The 27,923-nt window shown below is 35.5% G+C and overlaps 1 protein-coding gene across 2 annotated transcripts in view; it reads left to right on the top strand.

Annotated features, from left to right (window-relative positions):
* The first annotated feature begins 527 nt into the window (after positions 1-527).
* Positions 528-27,923, top strand: part of MSL2 (MSL complex subunit 2) — a 45,090-nt gene continuing 17,694 nt past the window's right edge. Inside the window, exons 1-2 of one of the 2 annotated variants that reach the window (XM_056793651.1) lie at positions 528-868; positions 990-1,157. In XM_056793651.1, coding sequence (XP_056649629.1) covers positions 1,016-1,157 — 142 coding nt within the window. In that variant the 5' untranslated portion in view covers positions 528-868; positions 990-1,015. Of the gene's footprint in view, positions 1,158-27,923 lie in introns of both variants that reach the window. The other variant, XM_016433551.2, reaches the window with a different exon arrangement.

Below are 27,923 nucleotides of genomic sequence, written 5' to 3'. Positions count from 1 at the left end.
CTCCGAGGAGAAGGCGGAGGGACTGGTGCCTGTGGCAGGGAGAAGATGGCGGGGCAGTGAGGGGGCGGCGCCTGCGCCTGGTGACCCCGGTGTGTGTGAGTGTGTGTTGGTGTGTGCGTGCGTGTGTGTGAGGGGTGCCGCGGCCTGGCCCAGGGCCTGTTCTCCGCCCCCAACCGGCCGCCTCCGACCCCTGCCCCTCCCCCTCCCCACCCGAGGTAATTCCTGCGCCCCCACGTTCCTTCCGCGAAAGCCAGGCTGTGGACGCCGGGGCCGGGCCGAGAACCGGAATCAGCCCCGGGGCCCCGCGTCCGACATGGGGGAAGCGGCGGCGGGCCCCGCCAACCACAGCGGCAGCGGCAGCAGCAACAGCGGCGGCGGCAGCAGCAGCAGCAGCAACAGCAACATCCGCCGCCACCGCTTGCAGTAGAACTGCGGAAGCCCATGCACCCACCTCCCGGCCTGGAGTTGTGATGGAGTAAGGGGGTGCAACCAGCAGAGATTCAGCCTTCCAGCTCCACACACACGCGCACACACACGGTCACCGGGGTCGGGGGGCCTGGACTCCCTTTACCCCCGAACCCTCCCCCCTCCCCCCTTTCCACCGCCTAACCTTACCGGGGAGGAGTGGGAGATGCTGCTGGAGCGAATCCCCACCGAGCTCCACTAAGGGGAGCCTTCCCCGGTTTCACCGTGCACAGGAGCCGCTTCACGGACTAGTTTGGGGCGGCGACCTCTCCCTCCTGCCGCTCCGGCTCCTGCTCTGGAGGAACTTGAACACAGTTTTCTTTTTGTCTGGAAGTCTCAGGGACTCAGGAGGAAGGGCGCCAGGGTCCCATGTGTGGGAGGATTTCTTCAGCTCCAAGAACTTGTACGGATTTAAGTTACTTCTTTGGGCAGAGGTTCAACTTTGTTTTCAAAAGAATTCTTGCATCTTGGCCATTGTACCTTGTCTGGTTACCGAGTTGGACCCGAACTTTCTTTTTAACCAGGAATCATCAGTGTCGAAGTGTCTGCAATGAACCCGGTGAATGCTACTGCTCTTTACATTTCAGCGAGCCGCCTAGTGCTCAACTACGACCCTGGGGATCCCACGTCATTTACAGAAATTAATAGGCTCCTACCTTTCTTCAGACAATCCCTATCTTGCTGTGTTTGCGGTGAGACTTTTATTTATTGTTCTTTGTAATTATTGTTTTGAGGTCTTTTCACATGTATGAAATGGTAAAGACTAATATAAAGTTTGAAAGTACAGTAGTTTACATTAAGGTCCAACTTGGTTTATTTTTGTAGTAAAGTAAATGTTCTATTACCAAATGGGTATTTTTCTGAAACTTTAGAAACATAATTTTAATTAGCATATGTGTAGTTAAAGTTTGCAGCCTTAACGTTAAGAAAATTTTTATGCAATGGGCTTCCTCTTCAAAAGTTTCATTTCCTTTCAATTTTTCTGCCTTTTTTTCTAGTAATTTAAGAGAGAGAAAACATGACTTTATTCTGTTTATTGATTTTTTAAAAAGATATTTCATTACTTTATTGGTCATGTTTTAAAAGTATGCAATCATATTGAAAGGTTTTCGACTCATTTACTAAGTCCTCACCGGATGTTTGAGTTCAAAGGGCCTTAGAAACAATCCAGTTAATTTTACAGATGTGGAAACAAGTCTACTAGTAATTAAGTCACTTTTCAAATCGTTTTGTATTATTGTTTATGTGTGTTGGTGTATTCACAACTAAGGAAGTTATTGTAGGGTTTTTATACATGTATTCTGGCACAAATACTTAAAGGTTTGTGAGTTGAAGAATGAACCAAGGAAGACAGGTTATATAGAACAAGAACCATATCTTACTAATGAAGAAATTGAAGCCCAAAGAAACCTAGTGATTTATCCAGATTCACACGACTTTAATTTAAGGCTTGTGTTCTTTACAGGAGATCAAATTTTGGTGGTAATTTAGTATTTGCTTCAGGATTCTGTAGGGCTAATTTTTTTGGGGGGAATTTAATTACCCTGTGGGTTATTTTGGGTCATTTTTTGTTAAATGAAAGCTGATTGATTTTTGGTTTTCTAATACTTTTTGAAAGGACTTAGGCTGATGTGTGTTTTGACCGTTGAAATGCTTCAAAGAAGAAATTTAATATGAAATAAGTTCATTATGCATCTTAAAATTAAGGAAGAGCAAAGCTAATCAAGAAGACCACTTTAGGGGGCAGCTGTGTAGCTCAGTGGATTGAGAGCCAGGCCTAGAGACCGGGAGGTCCAAATCTGGTCTCGGACACTTCCCAGCTGTGTGACCCTGGGCAAGTCGCTTGACCCCCATTGCCTATCCTTGGCCACTCTTCTGCCTTGGAGCCAATATACTGTATTGACTCCAAGATGGAAGGTAAGGCTTTTAAGAAAAAATCGCCTTAAGGAAAATAGGACGAAGTTCAACTTCATTTAGTTTTATATTGGATTGTTGATTTAAGTACTAGTTGAATTGTAGGTTCTTTTGAGTTGCTCCACTTTAAATGAGAAAAGAGAAGACCTAAGTCATGAAAAATGGAAAAGTATGTAACTCCCAAGAGATTTCACTGATGGCTTTTTATGTGTACTGTGCCTTAGACTTTGGTTCTTTACCTTTAGGGGTTGATAATCCAGTTAGAAAAGGAAGATACAAAGATATAAGAAACATTTAACAGTCTCAGAATGAGTGGTAGTAGACATTAAAGCTACTAGAAAAAAATCAATGACTTTGGATAAGCCATTCCACCTTTCTGAGACCCAGTTTTCATGTTTGTAAAACGAATAGTTTATATTGGATAATCTTTAAGGTCCCTTCCAATTCTAAAATAGTGAATCCAGGCCTGGAGAGAATACTGGTACAGGGCACCCCAATTTTTTTTTCCGGGAGGAGGTACTTATACATCCATACCTTCAGCTTAGGTGGACAGAGAAGGGAAGAAACATTCAGACGACTCACTCTCCCACCAATCCCACGGGGACTCTCAGGAAAGTGGACACTAGAGGCATCATGTTAAAGTTTCAAAATTTAGTTGTGGTTTCTGATCTTCTTCTACCCCTCTATAGATTCTGTAGCTCATACAGATTTTCTTGAGGCCTAGTAGTAGTTTATTTACCTTTCAATAACTTTTTGTCAATAGATAATTTAAAAAGTTTTTTAAATTAGTTTTTCCTTACTGTAAGATAGTATTGTTAATGAAAAAATCTCTTAAGCTGAAGTTTTCCCTGGAAAAAAATGATGTTGGAGATAGATGGTTGGACTTTTTCTGGGGCCTTATCATCCTTAATAGCTTTGGTAACAGGAGGAAATTCCGCTCAACAATGGGTCTTTGTAATTATACTCTCATATGAAACTTTTTTGCTTGATTTCTTATGGGGAAAAAAAAAAGGCTTGTGTGTGCTTCCCTTTTTCCCTTGTGGTATCAAAAAGTAATTGGCATTACCTTATCTGCTCTTTAGCATAAAATTGCAGCCATCTGGTTGCCTTATCTCCTAGAATCAAGGGTTCTTTACCTGGTACCATGAACTTGAAATTTTTTTTATAACTATTTCAATATAATTGGTTTCATTTGTAATTGTATATTTTATTTTATAAATTTAAAAATACTCTGAAAATGAGTCCATAGAAGTAAGCAGACACCAGACAGCAACCCAAATGGGTCCCTGACACAAAAAAAGATTAAGAATCCTTGCTGTCGATTTAATCTTGTTTTTTTTTCCCCCCTGAGTGACAACCAATTGTAACAATCCTGGAATAATTAGTTGAGATGTTTTTTTGACACTATTTTACTTGAAGGGTTTCTTGGGGGGTGGGGGAACTTTTTTCTACTTATTTGCATTGGAAGCCTTCTTAGAGTCTATAATATCCAACCTTCTTTACCGGTGAGAAAACTTGAGTGCCCAGTAGAGATAGTGTCAGGCAAGATTTGTTCCCAAGTCTTTTGATTCTTTATTTCACTCTACCATGCTGACCTGATGTGGGAATGTTTTTCTTCCCTCTTTTTATTTTCCTGTTGATTATCTAGTGTTCTTGACCCCTATAGAGAGAAAACGCCAAATATCACGTGGAAATGAAAATCAATTATATCTTTTTGGGAGAAATACAAGATTACATTCATCTGATATTAAAAATGGGTTATAACATTTTATTTGACAGATTTTAAATTACATATATGGATAAATATGATGACATAGATAAATTATGTGGTAAATCTGAAGTTGGGGATCAAGATCTTCAAAATTCAGGTCTCATTCTTCCTTTCTCAACTTTACCCAAATATGCCTTGTCTTCCAGCTTTACTTTTTGTTTTGAAATACCTTCCTGATAGCTTTCCTTCTCTAAATCTTATTCCTTTTTGAAGGCACAGCTCATTAACTTCTCAGAATTTTCCTTTCCTGAATTTCCCAGATAGAGAAGATGTTTTTTGGTCTTTAGCATTTGGTAGCAGTTATATATCTATTTTCTTATTTATGTACCACATCTCATATCTCCCCTCTCCATTAAGTTCCTTGAGGACTGTATTTTTTAAGTTAATGGAGTCCACAAACAGAATACAATACCTTGTCCTTAGTTGTTGTGATGGGGAATGTGTGAAGTAAGTCCTCAGAGGCTAGGAACCTTTCTCAAAGTAAAGAACTCCGGTTCTGATAAATTGGGTAAATACTACTTTTGTCATATATACCCAGTTTCTAATGGAAACTGAACTTTGATGTTGGCATTGCTCTTTGAAATACTTGTCAATTGATCAACAATTTTTCCTAGATCTTTAACTGCTTTTATTCTTAACTTTTAAGAGGTTTAAGTAAGATACTGGGAGAAATTTCTTTTGGATTGCAACATCTGACCAAAGCAATAGTCCTGGGTGCTGAATTAAATTAAGCTTCTACCTGGAGTTTTCTTGCCTTTGCTGCAGATCTAGAGGGGAGGAAAGTGTATAAGGTAGTAAGTAGATCACTGGATTTGGAGGCTAATTTAGGTTTGAATCTTGTTACTTTTTTGAACTTGAGTAAGTAACTTTTTAGACTCAGTTGCTTCATTTATAGAATGAAGGGATGAGACAGCCTAGTTGGCTTTCAAAGTTATAGAGATTTGAGAGTTTTTATTAAATTTGTAATTTCTTGGGCAGTATATATAGAAAGGTGAAATGTATGAATAATTCCTATGTGTCCTGTGGAAAAATACTATGACTCCCTGGGGAATATAATTAGAAACATTCAGATCAGAACTGATAATTTTTTACCTATTCTCCCCCAGCTGTATGAAAATATTTTTACCTGTTCTCCCCAGCTATTGTATATAGAATTTTGCCACAAGTGTCAATATCAAATGAGGTAATGTGTGTCAAGTCACTTGCAAAACTAAAGTCATTATACAGATGTTATGTATTATTGCCAAAAATATATAATGAAAAATTTCTCAACTTTACCACTATAAAACATTTATCAAAGAGAAAATAAGTTCCAGTGTGGTATGAGATGCAGTAGAAAGAGCACTGTCCTGGGAGGCAGGATCTTTGGGTTCTAGTTCTTGCATTGCCACTAAATTGTGTGTCAAATTATTGAATATCTCTAGGTCTGAGTTTCTTTTATTTGTAAAATTTTAGGTTTTGGCTAGTATAAGGATGATATTAAAAAATAAGTATTATTTTAGATAATCTCTCTAAGGGCCTTGCCAATTGTAAAATTTGTGTACTTCCTGACCTACCTCCTACCTCACCATTTAAGGTGAAAATTAATTTAGTCTGATCCAAGCACATTTAGTTCCTATAAGTTTAGGAGTCATCCAGTTCTTAATTCAAACTTATTAAGTAGAATGGTTTGCTTAAAACCATGGTTGCTTTAGGTGATGGAGTCTGTTTTAAACGGTTGAGATTTTTGATCTGAATCTTTGATTTTATTAAGTTTTCCTAACTAATGCGTATTACAATTATTCCACAACTTCTAATCTTAGAGAAGCATCCTGGGACATTGCTGAGTTAACAGTGACTTAGCCAGACCATTCCATATAATAATCAATAGCATTTCTATAGCACCAAGTACTATATAAGCTCTGTTCCAGGCAGTATAGTTAGTGTTTAACAAATATGTCATTTGATCTTCATAGCAACCCTGGGAAGTAGTGCTATTATTCTCCCTATTACAGTTAAGAAAACTGAGGCAAACAGAAGTTAAGTGACTTGCCCAGGGTCACATATCTAGTAAGTGTCTTTATTCTGGATTTGAACTCTGGTCTTCCTGACTTCACACCCAGTACTCTATCCTCTGTGACACCTACCTGTTTCAAATTTGAGAGTGGATCTCCCTAGTTTCCAAAGCTAGAAGTATAATAACCATTCACTTGTTGATCCTGCTGCTGATCAGCATGGCAATTTTGATTTGCTCTGTTTCTGACCTCAGCTGGTTGACCATAGGCAATTTGGTCCAACCTTGTACCCTTTGAGGGCTCATCATATTGTATCCAGCTTCCAGTTTGCTTAGCATTCTACAGTTCAAGACTTCCTTATTCAAATCTTGGACTCTCCAGTAGCAGTAATCACAGGTGTGTACCACCATGCCCAACATTTATATTTTTGATACCAAAAAAAAAAAGCAATCTGTATTTTCTCTTTTATTCTCCATCTCCCCCTTTCTACCTTTTACTTTCTCCTAGAATGCTATAACTTATAAAAGGGGGAGGGAGTTCTACAAATTTAAACATATGAAAGAAACTAGACATTTAAAATCCTGTGCCCATGGTTCTACTCTTATGCAAAGAAGCAGGAGGAAATGTTGCCTCATATCTTTTCTTAGGGCTAAGTTTGCTCATTTCAATTTTGAAGTAGTTTGCAGATTTTGTTAGTGGTTTTCCCTTCATATTGTAACTGGAGTGTGTGTTGTTTTCTTGGTTCTGTTTACTTTACTATGTTTCAGTTCATATAAATTTCACTATTATTATCTTTTCATCATGTTCCTCATTTTAGTACCACAGTTTGTTTAACCATTCCCCAATCAGTAGGCATGTTTTTTTCTCCCAGTTCTTTGCTATCATAGAAAATGCTGCAATAAATATTTTGGCATAATAGGTCCTTTCTTTTTGTCATTGACTTTTGTCATATTGCCTAGTAGGAATTTTGGAGATTTGGATTCTGAAGGCAGGTAGAAGGAACAGTAGATAGAATGCTAGGCCTGGAATCACAAAATTGAGTTCACATTTGTTCTCAGACATTAGCTGGGTGATGCTGTGAAAAGTTGCTTTGCCTTAATTTCCTCACCTGTAAAAAAAAATAACAGCAACCACTTTACAAAATGCTGAGAGTCAAATGACACAATATATGTAAAAAGTCTTTAGCACCAAGTAGGTACTTACTAAATTACTGTTCTCTTTCCCTTCCTTCTGGGTCAGAAGGTACCGATCTTTTTAGTCACTTCCTTGCATAATTCGAGATGGCTTTCTAGAATAGCTGCACCAATTTACAGTTCCATTAACAATGCATTAGTGCAACTGTCTTTCACTTTTCTATTATCATTGTCTTTTCCTGTCTTTTGTCATCTTTTTGCCTATTTGTTGGGTGTCAGGTGAAACCTTGAGTTGTTTTGATTTGCATTTCTCTTATTAATGATTTAGGCATTCATATAGCTGTTAATTTAAAATTATTTTGACAAATATTGAATCATTTGACCCATTTATTGGAGAATAACTTGTTCTTATAATAATGTAGCACTTTAGTAGAAAGATATAATATTTAGTACTTTATTCTCATCACTTTCATATCTATAATTTCATTTGAAATTTATTTGCTACCATTCTCCTGATGTACTTAAAATGTTTTCCTAAAATTATAATCCTATCTTTTTAAAGTTTTAAAGTGTTTTGATTGAACTTGGTGGGAGGGCATCATTTAGTATTGAATACTTTAAAATTTAAGTTAAGAAATTGGGCCATTTAGAACAGGATAAAAAACTAGGTTTTCCCAATGAATAATTATTGATATGGACTTGTTTGGAGTTGGTGTTAATTATCTTGATTTATCAATCAACAAGCATTTATTAAACACCTAACTATATGCTAGGCATACAAACATAAAAATGACAGTTTCTGCCTTCAAAGAGTTTTTATTCTCTTGAGGAGGGAGGAGAATACAGGTATAAACCTTATAAATTAAGGTAGATAAAAGATGGATACATACACACACACACTGATTTGGAATATTTACTAACTGGGAGAATCAGGAAAAACTTCTTGAAAGAGATCTTACTTGAACTGAGCCTCAAATGGAACTCAAGTTTCCAAAAGATAGAGGATGAAGAGAGAGAATTCCACATATGGATAATAATAGTCTGTGTTGCAAAGGTAGCTAGGTGGCCCATGGATAGAGCACAGGGCCTGGAGTTAGGAAGACCGGAGTTCACATCCAGTCTCTCTGACACTTAAAAGCTGTGTGACCCTGAACAAATCATTTAACCTCTGTTTGCCTTAATCCACTTGAGAAATAGTGAATCACTAAAGTATCTTTGTGGGAAAAAAAAAAACCCATGTACAATATTGGTATGCTATGGTTCCCAGCATCGTGAAGAGTCAGACATGACTGAAGAACTGAACTAAAACAACTTCTACAAAGCAAAGGCATTAGAGTTTGTATGCCATGTATGAGAAACAGTGAGTAGTTTGGTAGACTTGGGTGTGGGGGAAGAAGGCTAAATAGATAACCTGAAGCTTTAGCAATCAAATGAGTTGGCCAGGCCCATGCTTTTAGGAATTACTCAATTTGGCAACTGTGTGGAGATGAGAATGTAAGGTCCTTGAGGTCAGGACTATCTTTGCAGTTTCACAGGGAATAAGAACTATCTTTTGCCTTTCTTTGTATTGCTAGCACTTAGTACTGTGCCAGGCTCATGATAGGCTTAATAAATATTTATTATTATAATTATATTATTTTATTTTATTATTGTTATAAATATTTATTGACTGCCTATTAAATGCTTGTTGAGTAATTGATACAGGTGGAAAGGTTTGGTAAGTAGTTGGAGATTTGAGGTGTTTAGGTTGAGGATGAAATGAAATAAGGCTGAAGGCAGATACTTCTTTTGGCTTGGAACATTCATATTCTCCTGAGATTGCACAAACTGGAAGAATGTTATGAGTTGTATCAGCTGACAAAGAACTTACAAGACCATGGTTTAATTTGGCAAATAGTATTTGTATGTATATTGTAGTTGATAATTACTTCTTTACCTGAGAAACTTTCTCTGGGTCTGAGGTTTATTCAAAATTTGAAAAAAAAATATATTTTCAAAATGCCCATTGTGTGTTAAGGCACTCTGCTAATTTCTGAGGAGACATTAAAAAAAAAAAAAGAATTGATATATAGTTCCTATAGTTTCCAGGAGCTTATATAATACAGAAAAGATGAAGGATGAATAAATAGAAAGTTGAAATAACAGCTCATGGCTGTAGAGATGGCATACATAAAGCAGTACATGATTATCATGAGTTTTATAGACAAGTATTCAGAGGAAGTAGATGTTAACCAAGTTGGAGTGATTTTTACTTAAGGCCTCTTGGAGGAGGTGAGACTTCTAAACTGTACCTTGAAGAATGGCTAAAGACACAAATTAGTCAAAGATGAAGTGTTTGGGTGGATGATTGGGTTAAAGACTTCCTTCTGTTTGGAAGTAGTTGGAAATGAGACTATAGAAAGGTAAATGGGGGGTAGATTGTAGAGGGCTCTGAATGTCAAGATAAGTAATCTGCATTTTATTGTGAAGAGGTATGGAAAGCCATTGAAGCAAACAATAACGACAGGATTAATGCCCTGTTTTAGGAAGATTAATCTGGTGACAAAATATGAGATTAATTGGAGTGGGGGAAAGATTTAAGGTAGGAAAGTAATTTAGGACATCTCTGTAGTCTGTCAATAAGCGTTTTTATGAAGTTCTTTTTTACTGGCACCATGCTGGGGTGTGAAATAAGGGCTTTGGGCTGAGTACTAGCTATGAGAATGAAAAAGATAGGGAAAGATGCAAAAAAGGTTTCCAAGAAAGAATTGACAAGACTTTGAAAATTCATTAAATGTTGTAGACCAGGAATTTGGTGAAAAATCATATGACTAGGTTTAGGGTTGGGTGGATGGGGAAGAAGATTGAAAATGTTTTTATTAAGTTGAGGGTGATATGATGGATGTGCAAATAGAATTACTTAGCAAGGAGTTATAAATTTAAGGAGGCAACTGTATGCTATGGGATAAGTGAGATTAGCTTTAGAAGTTTTATAATTTTTTTTGTTAGGTCTCTTTGACAGTTTGATGAATAAGTGCCTAAAATACAGAAGATTACAAAGGAAACTAATCATTGAAATTTAGTTATAAAAATATTTTTAAAAAATCAGAAGGTAAAAATCAAGTGGCAATGTGTTCAAGTATTGCTTCTTAAACTTACCCTTTTGATTTAGTTTGTAAAATCGAGGGTTTTGGATTAGATCAGGGATTGCCAAATTGCCCTGCCATCTGTTTTTTTTTTTTAGGCTTCATAATTTTATAAAAAGATGAATTCCAAATCAACATCTACAATCTCTTCTTATCCCTAAACACCAGTGTGACATAGAACTAAAGATCAAGAGTTAAGAGGAACCCCTTTAGAGGCAATCTATTTCAAAGGATGTTTGCTCCTTACTGTACTGACAGTGGGATTAAGAATTAATATTTTAAATATAATAAAATTTTGTTAAATTTAAAAGCCATTTTTTGTAAGGAATATTCAGTAAATATTTGCTGAATTGAATGAGAGTATTAAGAGAACAAAAACATTGAGAAAATGTAAATAGTGTGGTAAATGTCAGTAGGTTGAAGAAAAATAATGGTTAGAAAATGATGAATTAATTTATTAGGAAACTAGTTTTCAATTAAAAAAAACTTGGGTCTGTTTTGTTTGTTTAATATGCAATATAAAATTTGTATAGTTGCTATTGCTTTGCTTTATGTTGTGGACCTTAGGCTAATTTCTGTGTCTTCTCCCTATCATTCTCTTTGCCTGTTAAAATATTCATAATTCTCATCTTTACAATTGTATTGTACCATATTGTCATCAATTGTTTATAACTATTGACTTTTTCTAGTCTGACATGTATTCCTTCTTCCAACAGTATATTTTCAAGGACCCCAATTCTCAGTTAACTGGTTTTACCTTTTGATTGATTAACTGTTTTCATGTCTCTCCATTTATACAGTACTTTTAATATATGTAGTGATCTTTCATTTGCTCTTTGATTCTTATATCTTCATTCCAACTTCTGAAATTTTAAATTAAATTTTATTTATCAGCAAATCTTTCTGTCTTTCCCCACCCCCTGTTTGAATTAGAAGGAAATACAAAAATCCATGTCTCAAAAATGTATTGTTAAACAAAAATTATTACATTGGCCATGGCTCCAAAAAATAAGGGCTAATTTTGCATCTTCTTCCACTTCTCTATCAGGAGGGGAGAGTTTTGGTAGTCTTCAGAATCATAGTTGGTCAGAATACCTAAGCTTTTCAGAGTTGTTCATCTTTGTAATATTATACTTGTATAAATTGTTTTTTAGTTCTGCTCATTTGACTATATCATTTCACACAAGTCTTTCAGGGTTTCTCTGCAACCATTCCTTTCATCATTTCTTATATAATTTTCTATTGCCTTTATATACTATTATTCAGCCATTCCCCAATTGATATATGTCCATTTAGTTTCCAATTTTTTTTGCAACCACAAAAAGAACAGTAAATATTTTTGTATGTCCTTATTTAGAATATTTTATTTGAGGTTAATCACTCCCTTGATTTTTTTTTCTCTCACAACCTCTTCCCTTTCTCTTTTCCTGTTTGTATATGTGTATTCTTATTTTTTAAAACCAGGTTAGATGGAAGTAAAGTTTCAAGAGTCACTTGCTTTTCCCATCCTTTCTTCCTTATTTGTTGTAATCTTCTACTTTAGTCCCTAAATTATGTAAATTAATTTTCCCTACCTTTCTTCTCTAGTGTCTTCCATTCTCCTCACTTTTTTTAAGTCATAAAATCATAAAAATTTTAAATAATAAAGAATCACAAAAAATATTCTCCGGCCCCCTGTCTTATTAGGCTTCCTTTATTATCTTTGATGATTATAGTTTTGAGGAGGTTAATTATCATCTCCCTAAGTTAGAATAGAAACAATTTTAATTTTATTTCTTATTGCTTGTTTATATTTACCTTTTTATTTTTATTTTTCTCTTGACTCTTATGTTTGTATTTCAGAGTTTCTGTTCAACTTTGGCTTGGAAATCCTCTTCCATTAGAGTTCCAGTTTTTTTTCCCCACCTGTAGGAAGATACTCAGATTTTCTGGTTAAGTTATTCATGGTTGTATGCTAATATTGTTTACCTTCTGGAATATTGCATTCTAAGGTCTCCAGTTAAAGGTGCTAAATCTTGTATAATTATGACAATGGTTCTTTTGGTACTTGGATTCCCTTTGATTGCTTGTAGCATTTTGTTCTTGATGTGGAAGTTTTGATTTTGATATTAACATTTCTTTTTTTGTTTTTAATAATTATTGCTAAGTTTATTGTATTGTGTGAACTGTTTACTAAGGGAGAAAAACACCTAAATTCTTGAAACTAAAACATATCTAGTTTACAAGTTCAAAATTCAATACAATAAAACACTGCTTTATACAAAACATTAAATGGCTTCAAAAAGCAATCCCTCAACCCATAGTCCTTTTCCTTTTGTATAATATAGGAAGACAATGATAAAAATACACACATATAAATTACAGTACACATAAAATTAGTAATCCAGGCAGCCACCAAGACCAGAGAATTATTCACATTATACCATTTAATACTGTCTCTGGGTCAAGCTCAAAAATGTCTGAAATGGTCACATGATAGAATGTCTCTGGGGTTTTTCATAATCTTTTTATCTTATCTCTTCCTAAAGAATTTTTTTGTTCAAGCTAATAATTCATACTGGCCATTTTCATGCAGAATTAATAGAAAATTTCAAATTTTCAGTAGAATTGACGTATTAATTTGTCAACAGTTTGTAAGTTCTGGTGTTTTTCTGGTTGTTTTACACATTGGACAGAGAAAATATTAGGTCCTGTTTCTATTGAGTTCAACAGTCATTTATTAAAAGAAAATGCTGAATTTCACTTTGGGTGAGATATTAACATTTCTTTTTTATTTTTAAAAAAACCCTTACCTTCTGTCTTGGAATCAATACTGTGTTTTGCTAGGCTAGGCAATGGGGGTCAAGTGACTTGCCCAGGATCACACAGTTGAGAAGTATCTGAGGCCAGATTTGAAGCTAGAACCTCCCATCTCTAGGCCTGGCTCTCAATCCACTGAGCTACCCAGCTGCCCCTGAGATATTAACATTTCTGAGAATTTTATTTTGGAGTTTTTTGAGGAGGTGACTATCAGATTTTTTTTTTTAAAACCCTTACCTTCCATCTTGGAATCAATACTATGTATTGGTTCTAAGGCAGAAGAGTGGTAAGGGCAAGGCAGTGGAGGGGGGGGGGGGGGAGTCAAGTGACTTGCCCAGTGTCACACAGCTAGGAAGTGGCTGATGAACCTAGGATCTTCCATCTCTAGGCCTGACTCTCAATCCACTGAGCCATCCAGCTGCCCCCTGACTATCAGATTTTTTCTGGTTTTACTTTACTTTAAAATACCTGGGCAATTAATTTTTTTTTTTTAAGATTTCTTGAAATGTGATGCCTCTGCTTTTCTTATAGTCCAGTAATTGTCTCTCTCTCTCTCTCTCTTTTTTAACCCTTTCTATCTTAAAATCAATATTGGTTCCGAGGCAGAAGAGAAATAGGGACTAGGCAATTGGGGTTAAATGACTTTCCCTGTACCAAACAGTTAGGATATGCCTAAGGCTAGATTCCAACACTGGACCCTCCCATCTTTAAACCTGGAGTTCTATCCACTGAGCCACTTAGCTGCGTCTAGTCTAGTAATTCTTAAATTCTCTCTTACTGATCTGTTTTTCATTCAGTTTTTGATTTGAGAAAACCTTACATTTTATTCTTTTTGGTCATTAACTTTTATTTGGTTCATTTTAATTTTCATTGGCAAAGTTTTGTATCTTGTGCCAAATTGTTAATTTCTTTTTCAATTATTTCTTTCATAGACTCTCATTTCTTTCTTCATTTCCCCTTCTCATTTCATATATAAAGACATTTAAAAACTTTAAAAGGGGGTAACTGGGTAGCTCTTTGGATTGAGAGCCAGGCCTAGAGATGGGAGGTCCTAGCTTCAAATCTGGCCTCAGACACTGCTCAGCTCTGTTACCCTGGGCAGGTCACTTAACCCCCACTGCCTATCCCTTACCACTCTTCTGCCTTGGAACCAATACACAGTATTGATTCCGAGAAGGAAGGTAAGGGTTTAAAAAAACAAAAACAAAACTTTAAAAAATTCTTGCTTCTTCTCTTCTGTGAAGTGTAGTTGAATTTGTGCTCATGCTGTCTTGCTTTAAGGCTTTGCTTGTAGGTATTTTGGCATCAGTCTCTTCTGGGTTTGTGTCTTGGATGTCTCTCTCATCATAATGTTTCTTTATAGTGGACTCTTTTTATTATTTCTTCATTCTTTCGGCCTACTTCCTTCTGTAGCTTCCTTGGGGCATTGAATCGTATTATTTCCTGGCTAATATCAATCAGCCAAAACTTCTGATTCACAGTAACAGAACTGCAAGTTTCCCTTTTTTGGGGGGATTCCTACCCTGAACATTTTTATTTTTCTTCAGATTTCAGTTGGGTAAACAGCTAGACTGAGTCCCTTCTCTGTTTTTGGGATAAGATTTACTTGCCATTGTCTTAAAGTTTGTAATCACTCTCTTCCTGGAACCACCTCCTTTTACTCCACCTGGATCTGTAACTTAGAAGTGGGTAGTGATAGACAAAATTGCTACTTTTTTACAACTGTGCTAGAATTGGCACCTGGATTTCTTGCTCTGGTGCACAGTTGCTTACTGAGTTGCCATACCCCATGTTGAGCTGAACCTATTGACTTAACATTTTTTTAAAACTTCCTAGTTAAAAAGGAATTTTCTAGACTAAATTATTTAGAGGGATTTTGTGGAAAAACTTGATCTATTTTCTCTCCCCCTTTTATATGCACATTTCAATATTTTCTCAGTTTGCTATCTGTAAACCACCTTTAAACTTTCTATGTAATAGTAATTATCATCTACAAAATGTTTTAAAGAGTTTCCGGTACACTTTAAGAACATTATCTCATTTTATCCTCACAACAACTCTGGGAGATAAGTGTCAACATAAAGGCTTAAATAGGTGAAGAATCTTGCCCTGATAAGTAAGTGAGGCCAGACTTGAATTTAAGAAGATAGGTCTTCCTGACACCAGGTCCAGTGCTCTTTCCATTTCACCACCTTGCTGCCTTGATTTTGTTTGAATACATTTTTATTTTTAGAAACATTTCTTTGGCCTTACTTAATTGAAACTAACAAAGATAGATCTCTGATCACTTCTTGTCTTTTATTCTCTTCTAACTTATCCCTAAATGTTGTAAACAGTATTTCTTCCCTTCATTTCTGCCCAAATGCAGAAATACAGAAATCTTTGAACTCCACAGAATAGAATAAATTTAGGTTAAACCCCTGACCATCATTGACTATCTGTAATGCTTTTGATATCTCAGTCATTTTTATGTGTGGTTAATTGTTCAGTTTGAAAATTGCTTACCAGCTAATATCTTTATTTTTTTTATTTTATCTTTATTTTTTTTATTTTATCTTTATTTACCAGCTAAATTTATATTATGATAAAATGCTTTTAGAACTTGTTGAAAACAAAATTCAGGATACCTTTTTAACCACTTTATACTTTTTTTTTCTAATTTGAGCTCATAAATTCATGAGTATGCTAATTTTGAGGCCTGCAATGTTGTGTAGGTAGGGTACTGTAACTTTAATATACAGAGCTGCCTAATGACTGTTAGGTGACACCTAGGTAGAACACTGGGCTTGGAGGCTGGAAGTCATAAATTCACATGTAATCTCTGATATTTAACTAGCTGTGTGACCTTGGGTAAACACTTTGTCTCTGCCTCAGTTTCCTCAACTGTAAAATGGGGGGTTATAAATGAGTATTTTTATTTGTAGTAAGGGTCAAATGAGATACTTGTTTGTTTGTTTTTTTAAAATACTTAGTACAATGCCTGGTACATAGTAGGCACTATGTAAATGCTAGCAATAATAATACTTATTATTATTATTATTAGAGCCATGACAGAATAAGTGACTTGCTAAGGGTCACAAAGAGGTAAGTAGCAGAGCCATGATTCAAGCCCATGTTGCTATTATCTCTTTCTTTCCTCCTTAAACTACAACAAAACTTTTGGGGTATCCTCTGAAACCTTTTTGGTACCTCAGTAACTAAACTTTAGATAAGGTCTTATACTACATTCTGTTTTAATTATGAAGAATTTTGATGAATATTTAGTTTTGAAAATTTAGGAAAGTAATCCAGTACAGTGAATGGAATTAGAGGACTTAGGTTCAAACCTGGATTTGCCCCTGTGAACTAGGGAAATCAGTCTCCTTGCATATTGATTCATCATTTGTAAAATGAAAAGATTATCCTAGATGACATCTGAGATCCTTTTCAGCTAAAACTTTGATTTCTATAATGATTAATAAATATATCATTTTAACTGGGCTATTATATTTTCACAAGGAATAAATTTTAGGGACCAGTGATATTTTGCATAATTAGTAGCAGTTGAATTTGGTATTTAGTTGGTCTTCTGCTATTTTGTGATTGAGAACTCTAAAATAAATTTGGTATCAAAATTTTGACTAATTTCTAGTCCAAGAGCAGTCATGTTTTCAGGAAAAACAGAATACTGATACATTATAACTTATGTATCCAAAGCTTGTGAACTTGGTTCTCTTAGATTGTCATTGTTCTGGAACTTTATTGATGTTTTTCTCATTTTAGTTTTTTGGTTGACAGTGTAGTGATAGTACCTCTGTGGTGGTGCCAGTAACTTGTAGTTATGTGCTTATAGCATTTTTTGACACAGTTTCACAAAACCAGGTCTCTCTTTTTTGACACAGTCTCACAAAGCCAGGTCTTTTTTTCCACTCCTTCCCATCCTGATCAACCAACACAATGTTCTGGATATTAACAAAAATGTACACTTAATAATGTTATTGATAGCTTGCTAAGATGAACTACACTTATTAGATATAGCATCTTAGAATCTCAAGTATCAAAAGACCTTAGAGGTTATTTAGTCTTGTTTTCTTCAAACATTAAAAAAAGTGACTCTTTAAATATGTCCAGTGATGTTTACCACTTCATTCATTTCATTATTGATGATATGAAAGTGAAATTTGTCTTCTTGAATTTCGGATACTTTGAAGATAGCCACCATATATATTTAAGTCTGCCCATTTCTAGGTGGATTATTTCAACCATACTTGATATATTTTCCAATGTTCTTACCAATTTCTTAGATAGTCAGAGGATGGTAAGAATACTGGGAAATATCTATTTTTGGTTTTGAATATAAGACATTATTCTTATATATAAGATATTGTTGAATATAAGATATTCTTGACTGTCAAAAAAACAGGGTGTGATTTGGTCAGGACGAAATATAGTACAGGTGTTATCTCTCATGATTAAATTAACCTTGTACTTGTATTAATGTAGTTTAGAATTGCATTAAATAATTTTTAAAATTTTTAGCAGTAAGGTCATATGGTTGACATTGAGTTTATGGTTAATTAATACCTTCTGGTCTTTCTATATGAACTTATCTAAGCTAGATGTTCCTATATTTATTTATTTTTTAAGCCTCAGTTCAGAATTTCACATTTGATTCTGTTCAATTTCATTTTTCTAGCTTTGGATAATTAACTTTTTAAAAAATCTGTTAAGTTACAACATTTTCTGACCTAATAAATTCAGTATTTAATAGAGAGGTAAGACACCAATGTTGATAATTGATAAAGTAATATATGAGTGCATGAGAGAGGTATTTAAAAAAAAAAAGTACAGTGAGATCTGTTAGGGGAAAAGCTAATTTGAAGAATGAGAGTAATCAGGGAAGGCTTCACTGAAGTGTCCATTTGAATTGATTTTGGCCAACTAGGGTGACTAGAAGACCATCAGGTAAAGAAGGAGAGAGAGGACATTAAAGAAGACTTTGTAAATCAGAGAGTACATTAAAGAAGATTTTGTAAATAGTCTGAATGACATGGACATGGTACAGTGCAAAAGCATGTTTGTGAGGTGTATTGTAGCCCTATTTGGAATTTTAGAAAAATTGAGATAAGACTATAAAGTTAGGGTAAGGTAGGGTGGCATGAATTATAGAGGGCAAAAGAGTTGGAATTTATTCATTTGGGTGATTGAAGATTTTTGAGCAAAGGACTGACATGACCCTATCTTTGTATGAGGGAAATTATGAAGCTTGATGAAATGAAGGGAGAATATATAGGTGGTAACTAGAAGTTGGAATAAGATCCTGTATTAGGGAATGCAATGGAGGGCACAGTTATAAGACATATTTTGAAAATAAGATAAATTGGACTTGTACATAAGGTTATTTGATCTTTGTACAGATCTATTTGATATAAAAAGTGAAAGAGAATGAAGAATCAGAGATAGGGTTATGAACATATGAGAGTGGGTGAATCTAGAGGGAATTAGTGATTTCAGAAGGCAAGTAATTTTTATGGGAAAGTTGTTCTCTATCCATCTTGGGCATTTTAAGTTTGGAAAGACGTTTTGTGGACAGTTGTGGAGCCTCGAAAACCTCCAGGAAAGGTCAAAGTTTAAGTTAAAGATCTGGAAGTCTGGACAGAGGTAATAGTTGAATCCATAGAAGGAGAGAGAATATAAACAGATGAAAATAGGGATAAGGACTTTGGGGGGACTTACCCATATAAGGAGTCAGGAAAACATTAGGAGACAGGATGGTAAGGTGAAGAGATGATAAATTAACAGCCAAAGGGGAAATACCAAAAAGGGAGTCTACTGAAGTATTAGCCTGTTGAGATGTAAAAGATGACCAGGCCTGAGGGTAAAAAAAAAAGACCATTTGATTTTGCTAGAACCTTTGTAGAATAATTTCAGTAGGGGGGCAAAGGGGTGGGGTGGAGTACAAGGCCTACAGCTGAGTGCTCAAATGTATCTACAGTTGTGAATTTTAATCCTTATAGGTAGTCCTCAAAACTTCATTTGCAAATTTGATGAACTTAAATCCTCAGTTGAAAAGGACAAAGCTCTTCTGTGCTAGAAACCTGAAAATGTATTAAAAAAAATTTTTTTTTCTTTTAGGATGGTATTTAACTGGTGTTGATATGGGGTCCTGTGATAACACCACTAAAAACCTTCAAAGTTGACTTGTAGTACTTTTAGGGTATCATGATTTATTTGCCTTATCATTCACTTTTCTTTTTTCTGTCTTGCTCAAAATTATATTATGAGAAACTCAAGTAAGTACCACAGGTAAATCAAATTATCCAGTATCCATAGGATTCTAAACTCAAAAGGCCAAGGTTTATTTTGGCATGACTTGTTTAGAGGAAATTGAGATATTTACTTTGGTTTCTTTAAAATTTGAGTTTTATTTTAAAATTTAAAAATTGTTAATAAATAAATGTTTTCTCTCTCACTTTGCCCCATTCCACAGGGGGGTGGGGGGGAGTAAGTAGACAAAACAGATATTTCCTCATTGGCCATGTCAAAATGTATATATCCTGAGTCTGTTACTTCTCTTTTAAGGAGATGGGTAGTCTAGAAACATGCATTTAATATATAGAAAAAAGCTAGGTGGCAGAAAAGTGCCAGGCCTGGACTCAGGAAGACTCATCTTTCTGAATTCAAATGTGACCTGCATGATCCTGGGCAAGTCACTTAACCCTGTTTGCATCAGTTTTCTCATCTGTAAAATGAGCTAGAGAAGAAAATGGCAAACTGCTCCAGTATCTTTACCAAGAAAATCCCAAATGGGGTTCACAGAAAGAATAGAACAGGACTGAAATTGACTGAACTACAATAATTATATTTAATCAGTAATATTGTCAGTCTTTTGGAATATGGTTAGTCAGAGATAAGGCGGCTTTCACAGTTTTTCTTTATAATGTTAATGTATAAATTAATATCTATTTGCATTCCATTTTTCATCAATTTCCTCAAGTTTTCCCAGGTTTCTTTGAAGCCATTCCTTTTGTTATTTCGTATGGCACTTTGATGTTCCATTATCTTTATATAACATAATTTGTTCAGTCATTCTCCAAATGATGGGTACTTCCTTACTTCCATTTCTTTACCTCTACTAAAAGAGCAACTATAAGTATTTTTGTACATTAAAATCCTTTTCCTCTTTCTTTGACCTTTTTGGGGTATAGGTAGGCCTAGAGTGGTATCACTGTCAAAGGATATGTTCAGTTTAGTATCTTGGGGCATAGTTTCAAATAGTTTCCCAGTATGGCAGAACCAATTTACCAATCTGCATTAATTTGCCTGTTTTCCTGCAGCCCCTTTTAACAGTTTATCATTTTCCTTGTTAGTCAATTTTGCTGATCTGAGGTGAGGCATGTAAGATGGAAGCAGAATTGCTTTAATTTGTATCTCCCTAATTCTATACCATTTTTTTGTATGGTGATTGATACTTGGATTTCTTTCTCTGAAAATTGTCAGGGGAAGCTGGGTGGCTCAGGGGATTGAGAGCCAGGCCTAGAGATGGGATGTTCTAGCTTCAAATCTGGCCTTGGACACTTCCTAGCTATGTGACCCGGAGCAAGTCACTTAACCCCCATTGCCTAGTCCTTAACCTTCTGCCTTGAAGTCAATATCCAGTATTGATTGTAAGATGGAAGGTAAAGTTAAAAAAATTAGTCTTCATATTCTTTCATCCTTTGGGGAATAAGAGAAACTGATCCTTTGATTGACTGGGAAGTGGTTCATACTATTAATTTTGAATCCATTCACCCTAAAAAAAATCTTAAAAAGATTTCTATCAGAGAAACATGTTGTAAAGATTTTTTTCTCCCTTAACTATTTTCCTTCTTATTTTGGCTGATGAACTTACTCTCTTTTTATAAAACCTAATTTATTTTTTTTAATTACATAGATTCTTGTTTACCTCCTCTTTCCCACCTCCTTTCTCCAGTTGAAAAAGAATGGAAAATGAAAAAAACAAATCCTTACCTATGTCCCCCAAAAACATTTCTCACTCTGTACCCTGAGTTCTTTACCTCTCTGTTGGGAGGTGGATAATGTGCTTCATCATGAAATATGGTTGGTCATTTTTATGTTTTCCTGCTGTTTCTGAGAATGGGGAGAGAGTAGTATACTTAGCGTTGGTATGCTAGTTTGATTAAAAAACTGCTTTTTGCCCTCTTGCCTTCTTTATCCAGAGCTTAATCACTATTCATTTTGAACTTCACTTTGAGATCTGTCTTCCATATTGAGTCTATTTTTGTGAGAGTTAATCTCTCTCTTAATTTACTACAACTCTTAGTCTTCCCTATTCCTTCTCTTTCCCTACTATTCTGTTTTCTTCCTTCTTTTGACCAGGCTAGCTTACTTTGCCTTTTTCTCCTCATTTTTGTATAATCTTCTACTTGAGTCTTCTACCCCGTGTTAATGGATGCAACCCTCACCCTTCCCCAATATAAAGATAGCTAGTAGTCCAATGAAAATCCTGCCTCAAACACTAGCTGTGAGATCCTGAGCAAGTAATTTTCACCTCTTTCTGCTTAAGTTTGTGCAACTGTAAAATGGGGTCATAATAAATAGCAATGATTAACCAGGGTTATTGTGGTGAACAAATGAGGTCATATTTGTAAAAAGCACAATACCTGGCACAGTAGTTGTTAGTAAATGTTTTTTCCCTTCCCTTCATTACTGATAAGTGGAAACTTTTTTTTAGTGGGTAGAAGCCAAAAATTTTCCTTTTAATGCCTGAGGGACTTGAGACCTTTAGCCTCTGGGGCTCTAGGGTCCTCATCTACAAATCAAAGGGTGGATGAGTTGACATCTTAAATTCTCTTTCAACTCTAAATCTATCATTCTTAAGGTCAGAAGTCATTTGGAAATTGATGATCTGAGAACCTAGAATAAAGAACACGCCATATATAAAGATCTAGTTGGTATAGAGGCAATTATAACACAGTGGATAGAGAGTACTGGATTTGGAATTAGAAAGACCTATTCAAATTTGGCCTCAGACATTTCTAGTTGGGTGACCCTGGACAAGTCATTTAACTTCCTCAACATTAGTGTTTTATAAATGGGGATAATGATGACACTCATCTCATAATGTAATTATTGAGGATAAAATGACATTTATAAAGTGCTTTGTAAAGCTGCTATATATGAAGCTTATATTGTAATCATCATATTAATTATTAGTCACCTAGGTTCTAGTTTTGGCTCTGCTCACTAAGTTCGTATGGCTTGGGATAAGTTGCATAGCACTTTTGGGTTAATTTCCTCATGTGCAAATGAGTAGGGATTGAACTACCTGATCTCTGTTTACTCCGGTACCTTCCAGCTGAAAGTGTATCAGAGGTGTATAGGATACTGTTTTTTACAAGGGGTGTTTGATGATAGTGAACCTTTTCAGGTAGCACACCTGTCAGTTTTTAGCTAACTGGTTGTATACAAGACCAGTGGTGGTTTTTGCACTTCTTAACTGTCAACTTTAGGTGAGTATAAATTACGATTTTTGTGAGGTGAAAAGAATTAAGTTGTTAACCCCTGTTAACATAAAGCCTATTCCCCCCAACAATAAGCATGTACATATCTGTGGATTTATGGATCTGTTTAATCTTTTATTCTATTTTATTTATCCTACCTACCTGCCTATCTGCCTATCCCCCCCCACTCTCTCTTTCTCCCTCTCTCTCTCTCTCTCTCTGTCTCCCTCTCTCTCCTTCTCTCCCTCTCTCCCTCTCTCCCTCCCTCCCTCCCTCCCTCCCTCCCTCCCTCCTATCATCTTTCTCACTTATGTGCCTGTTATTGTGCCTAGTGCTTTACAGTTATTTTCACTCACAACATCCCATGGAGATTATTAGGTGTAAAATTACCATTTTACAGCTGAGGAAACTGAAGCCAAAGGCAAGTTAAATGATTTGCCAAAGGTCACACCCAGAAAGTGACTTTCTCAGGTTCACAGTGTCATAAGTTCAGATTTGAACCGATATCTTTCTGATTCCAGGACTACCTCTTTGCCCCTTGTGCCACACAGCACACAGCTTTGAATTCTATAGTAGGGGGGCCTACTATAGAATTCAAAGCTGTGTGCTTTATTTACATTTACATTTTCATTTTAAAGGTCAAGAAGCATTTCCTGTTTAAATGAAGCTTTAGAGAATTTACCACCCAATCTGACAATGAATGGCAACATATTTATTGAAAATGTTTATACAAAGTTCTCTGCTGGAACTGTTGCTAAGCATTTTGTTATGTGGTCCTTAAGCTAACTTGTGACATTTACCTAATAAAAAGATAAAGGAACAATTCAGTGTATCTCCTACTACATTCCAAATTCATGGTTAGCATTCAGTACTTGCTATGGGAAAGAGCCCAAAAGTTGAGGCACACCTCACATAGAATGTGGAATGAAGCTGGTTTGAAAGAAATGGTACTGACTCCATGATAGTAGGTGAATGTAAACAGTATGATAGTAGGTAGTTCATTCATCTATGAATAGACCAATTGGACTGTAGCAGAGGGTTCACATAGAACACTAATGGCAAACCTTTTAGAGATGAAGTGCCATGTTGTGCCCACCCCAAGTACCAGGAGCCCCCCCCCCCCCCCCAACACCCTTTTTACACCACAGAGGGGAGGGAAAAATACTGCCCTTGGGCTGCTGGAAAGAGGGGTGGGTGATGTGAAAAAAATGTTATCAGGTAGAGAGGGGAAGGGGAGTAGCTTTGCCCAATTCCTTCTGCTTTTCTAGTAATGAAAGGGGATGGGGGGTGGGGGTGGGTGCACGTGGCATGGCCACATGTCCTCAGAGAGTGCTCTGTGTGCCATAGGTTTGTCATCATTGACATAGAATAATGGAAATAAGTTATAGTTACAGTCCTAATTTTAGAACTGAATGGAACCAAAGAAATAATCTAATCTAGTTCAAGTCCTTAATTTAAAAATGAAGAATCTGAGATCCAAGTCACTTTGATCAGGAACATATAACCTCACATTTGATAGAAAATGGAAAGGTATGTAATTCCGATAATTACACAGTTCCAATTTACTTAATTTTTATAGATTATGTCAAAAAAGACCATTTCCATACACAAAGCAGAACACCAGAAGATTGTATATGAAAGTTTTTCTTCCATTTTACATCATTTGACTTTTTAGGAAAACTATAAACAATAAGTTCTATATGTTACTTTCATTACTTCTTTCTGAATTTCCTTCTGCTTTCTTTGCATTTAAAAAATATTGGCTTTCTTTTTTAAATATCACTATTCCTAACCTGGTCTTCATCCCCATTAAGAACTTGGAGAAAGAAAATGCCCTTTTAACCAATGAGCATAGTCAAACAATGTGAATCAACACAGTGACTTTGTCCAAAAGTGTGTGTCTTTTTGTGTCTTATACTCATCACTTTTCTGTCAGGAAGTGAGTCACATGCTTTCTTTGGAGATATGGTTGGTCATTGTATTGATTAACAATGCTCTTTGGTTTTTGAAAGTTGTTTTTCTTTTACTAAGTACTAAGTCCTTGTGCAACCTGTGCTACTTCTGCCTATTTCATTCTGCATCAGTTCATACTACCCAGAAATCTCTGAAATCTTCTCTTTGTTTTTTCTTATAGTGCTTTAAAAAAATTCTATTACATTTATTTACCAGAGTTTGTTTAGCTACTCCCCAGTTGCCTAAGAGACTCTAAGGCATTCTAGGTTCTATTTTTTTTTCTTTTTGTCCTATAATCAATTTTCAACTATGTTTAATTTTTGTTGAAAATGGAATTGTTTGATTTTAAGATGTTTACTCATAATCTACTTTCTTCATTGAGTGCTGACCTCAGTGTTAAATGTAGAAAATTTATTTTTAGCAGTGTGAACTATGGAGAAAACTTTGAATATGTAACATAAATTATAACTTTTTTTGAAAAAATCAGTCACCATCAATAGTTTCTTCTGCTTCAGTTTTAGTATGGTTTTAGATTTGTGAAAACTGACAACTTCCTTAGATACATCATTTTGCACTTTATATTTAGGGGGTAGAGATCTCCAAAAATGTAAATGTTTCTTACAGCAGAAGGTTGAGGAATCTGAATCGGGTAAGGAATTTGAGGATGTGTTGTGTAAAGGCCTTGGCATCATGTTGCCAAAAGCTCATTATTGGCAGAATCTCATACCTTTCTTGAATTAAACACCCAGAATAGTTCTTTTTTAAATAATATTTTATTTTCCCCAATTAAATATGAAAACAATTTTTTACCGTTAATTTTTTAAAATTTTTGAGTTCCAAATTCTCTCCTTTCCTTCCTACCCCTCCCTCTCCCCCCACCCCCAGAAGGTAAGCAATCTGATATAGATTTTACATGTACCACTGTGTAAAACATTTCTTCATATTAGTTATTTTGTGGAAGAGAAATGGGAAAAGATGATGAAGTAAAAAGTAAAATGTCGTTTACATTCAGACTATCAGTTCTTTTTCAGAGAGCAGATAGCATTTCTCATCATGAATCTCTGGGGTTGACTTGGATCACTGCATTGCTGAGAATAACTGGGTCATTTAAAGTTTTTTGTAAAAAATAAATCATCGTGTACACTGTTCTTCTGTTCTGCTCACTTCACTTTGCATTGGTTCATGTAAGTCCTACCAAGTTTTTCTAAAAGCGACCTACTTGTCATTTCTTATAGCTTAATAGTATTCCATCACAAACATCTATCACAATATTTTCAGCCATTCCCTAGTTGATGGACAACCCCTTAATTTCCAATTCTTTGCTATCACAAAAAGCTGCAGTAAATATTTTTATATAAATAGGTCCTTTCCCCCCCTTTTTTTAGATCTCTTTGGGATACAGAGCTAGTAATGATATTGATGGATCAGCGGTTATGTACAGTTTTAGAGTCCTTTGAGCATAGTTCCAAGTTGCTCTTCAGAATGGGTGGATCAAATGGCAATTCCACCAACAGTGTATTGGTGATCAAAATTTCCTTCATTCCCTCCACCTAGAATAGTTTTGCATCTTTTAAAAGTATCTTTCTAACCTCTCCCAACTTTTTAATCCAGTCAAATATAATAATTGTTCTGCTTTAAAAAAAAAAAAGGGATGTCCTACTTTCAGCCCATTTAGGACAAGTACTTACCATCCATTTTTAGATCAAAAGTTATTAAGCAAAATCCCACAAAGAAGCCACTAAATTATTCCTTAACCCAGAGAAAAGAGAATTTCTGCCTTTAAATCTTTAAAAAATTATTTTTTTCCTCTGCCTTTAGTTCTTAAGAGATTCATAGCTGCATTTTGCTAACATAGTTCTTCCCTTTTATTAAGAAAGTCTTTTGCTTTTGTACTGTAAGTGTAGATAATATACTAAAATGATAAAAAATAGTGGACTTTACCTGAATTATTTACAAAGGAATAGAAAAAGAGGATACTTTGTGATTATGATACTGAAAAAAAAAGAGATTTCAGTCTTCAGGAAGTTTCACAGTTTTAACTCAAGACATCTTCAATTATAGCATTCCTTTTATACTTTGTTATTTTAAGATCTTTAATATGATTTTTTGATGTGTTCTTTTTTTTTAAGTAAAATTGTAAAGTATAATTTTAAATTTCATCATAGTTCTTGTGATGGAGTCTTTATAGATGTATTGCTGTTTTTCTTCTTTTTTATGTATTGGTTCTAAGGCAGAAGAGTGGTAAGGACTAGTCAATGGGGGTTAAGTGACTTGCCTAGGGTCACACAGCTAGGAAGTGTCTCAGGCTAGATTTGAACCAAGGACCTTCCATCTCTGGGCCTGACTCTGAATCCACTGAGCCACCCGGCTGCCCCTATGTTGCTGTTTCTTAAAGACATCCTTGAGTAGATTTCACCTTTACTACAAATTCCATTTTTAGGTGAGTATGCAACTTGATGCTACTTTTAAAGATATCTTTCATGATACTTTGATATCCTTTATATTGTCTTGACAAAACAAATACTTGACTACAAGAGTACCATTTCTTCTGCCTAAATTTCCTATTTTACTGACTAAAAGATTTTATACTCTCTTTTGTCAATGCTTTTGTTTAAAAAAATGGTTTCAGATAATATCATTTTGATTCCTTCTGCCTCATACATTTATAGGTATACAAGGATGAATTAATGAAGCAGTGCACCTTAATTATTCCTTGTATATAAATGTGTAATTCTTTTATGTAGGGTAGTTCAGTGGCACAGTGGAAAGAGTACTGGACCTGGAGTCAGGAAGATTCATCTTCCCAACTTCAGATCTGGCCTCAGACACTTCCCTAGTTGTGTGATCCTGGGCAAGTCACAACACTGTTTCAGTTTCCTCATCTAAAATGAGCAAAGCATTCCAATATCTTTGCCAAGAAAACCTAAAATGAAGGCATAAAGACTTGGACACAACTGAACAATTACATTCTCTCAGTTAAAAAAAAATTCAAAAAATTCTCATTGGGCAGATGGCATGATGGTCTTAGTCATTTAGACTTTGTGAAATTGTGTTTCACTTTTAGTCATTTAAGAAGAATGTATTGGTTCTTAGACAGAAGAATGGTAAGGGCTAGGCAGTGGGGGCTAAGTGACTTGTCCAGGGTCATGCAGATAGGAAGTGTCTGAGGGTAAATTTGAACCTAGGACCTCCCATCTGTAGGCCTGGCTCTCAATCCACTGAGCCACCTAGCTCTGCCCCCTTTGAACTAATTTTTGAAAATATTTTGTTAACCTTTTAAGGATAAT

The sequence above is a fragment of the Monodelphis domestica genome, chromosome 4 (assembly GCF_027887165.1).
Source record: "Monodelphis domestica isolate mMonDom1 chromosome 4, mMonDom1.pri, whole genome shotgun sequence".
NCBI lineage: Eukaryota > Metazoa > Chordata > Mammalia > Didelphimorphia > Didelphidae > Monodelphis > Monodelphis domestica.
This window is presented reverse-complemented; position numbering and strand designations above follow the sequence as displayed.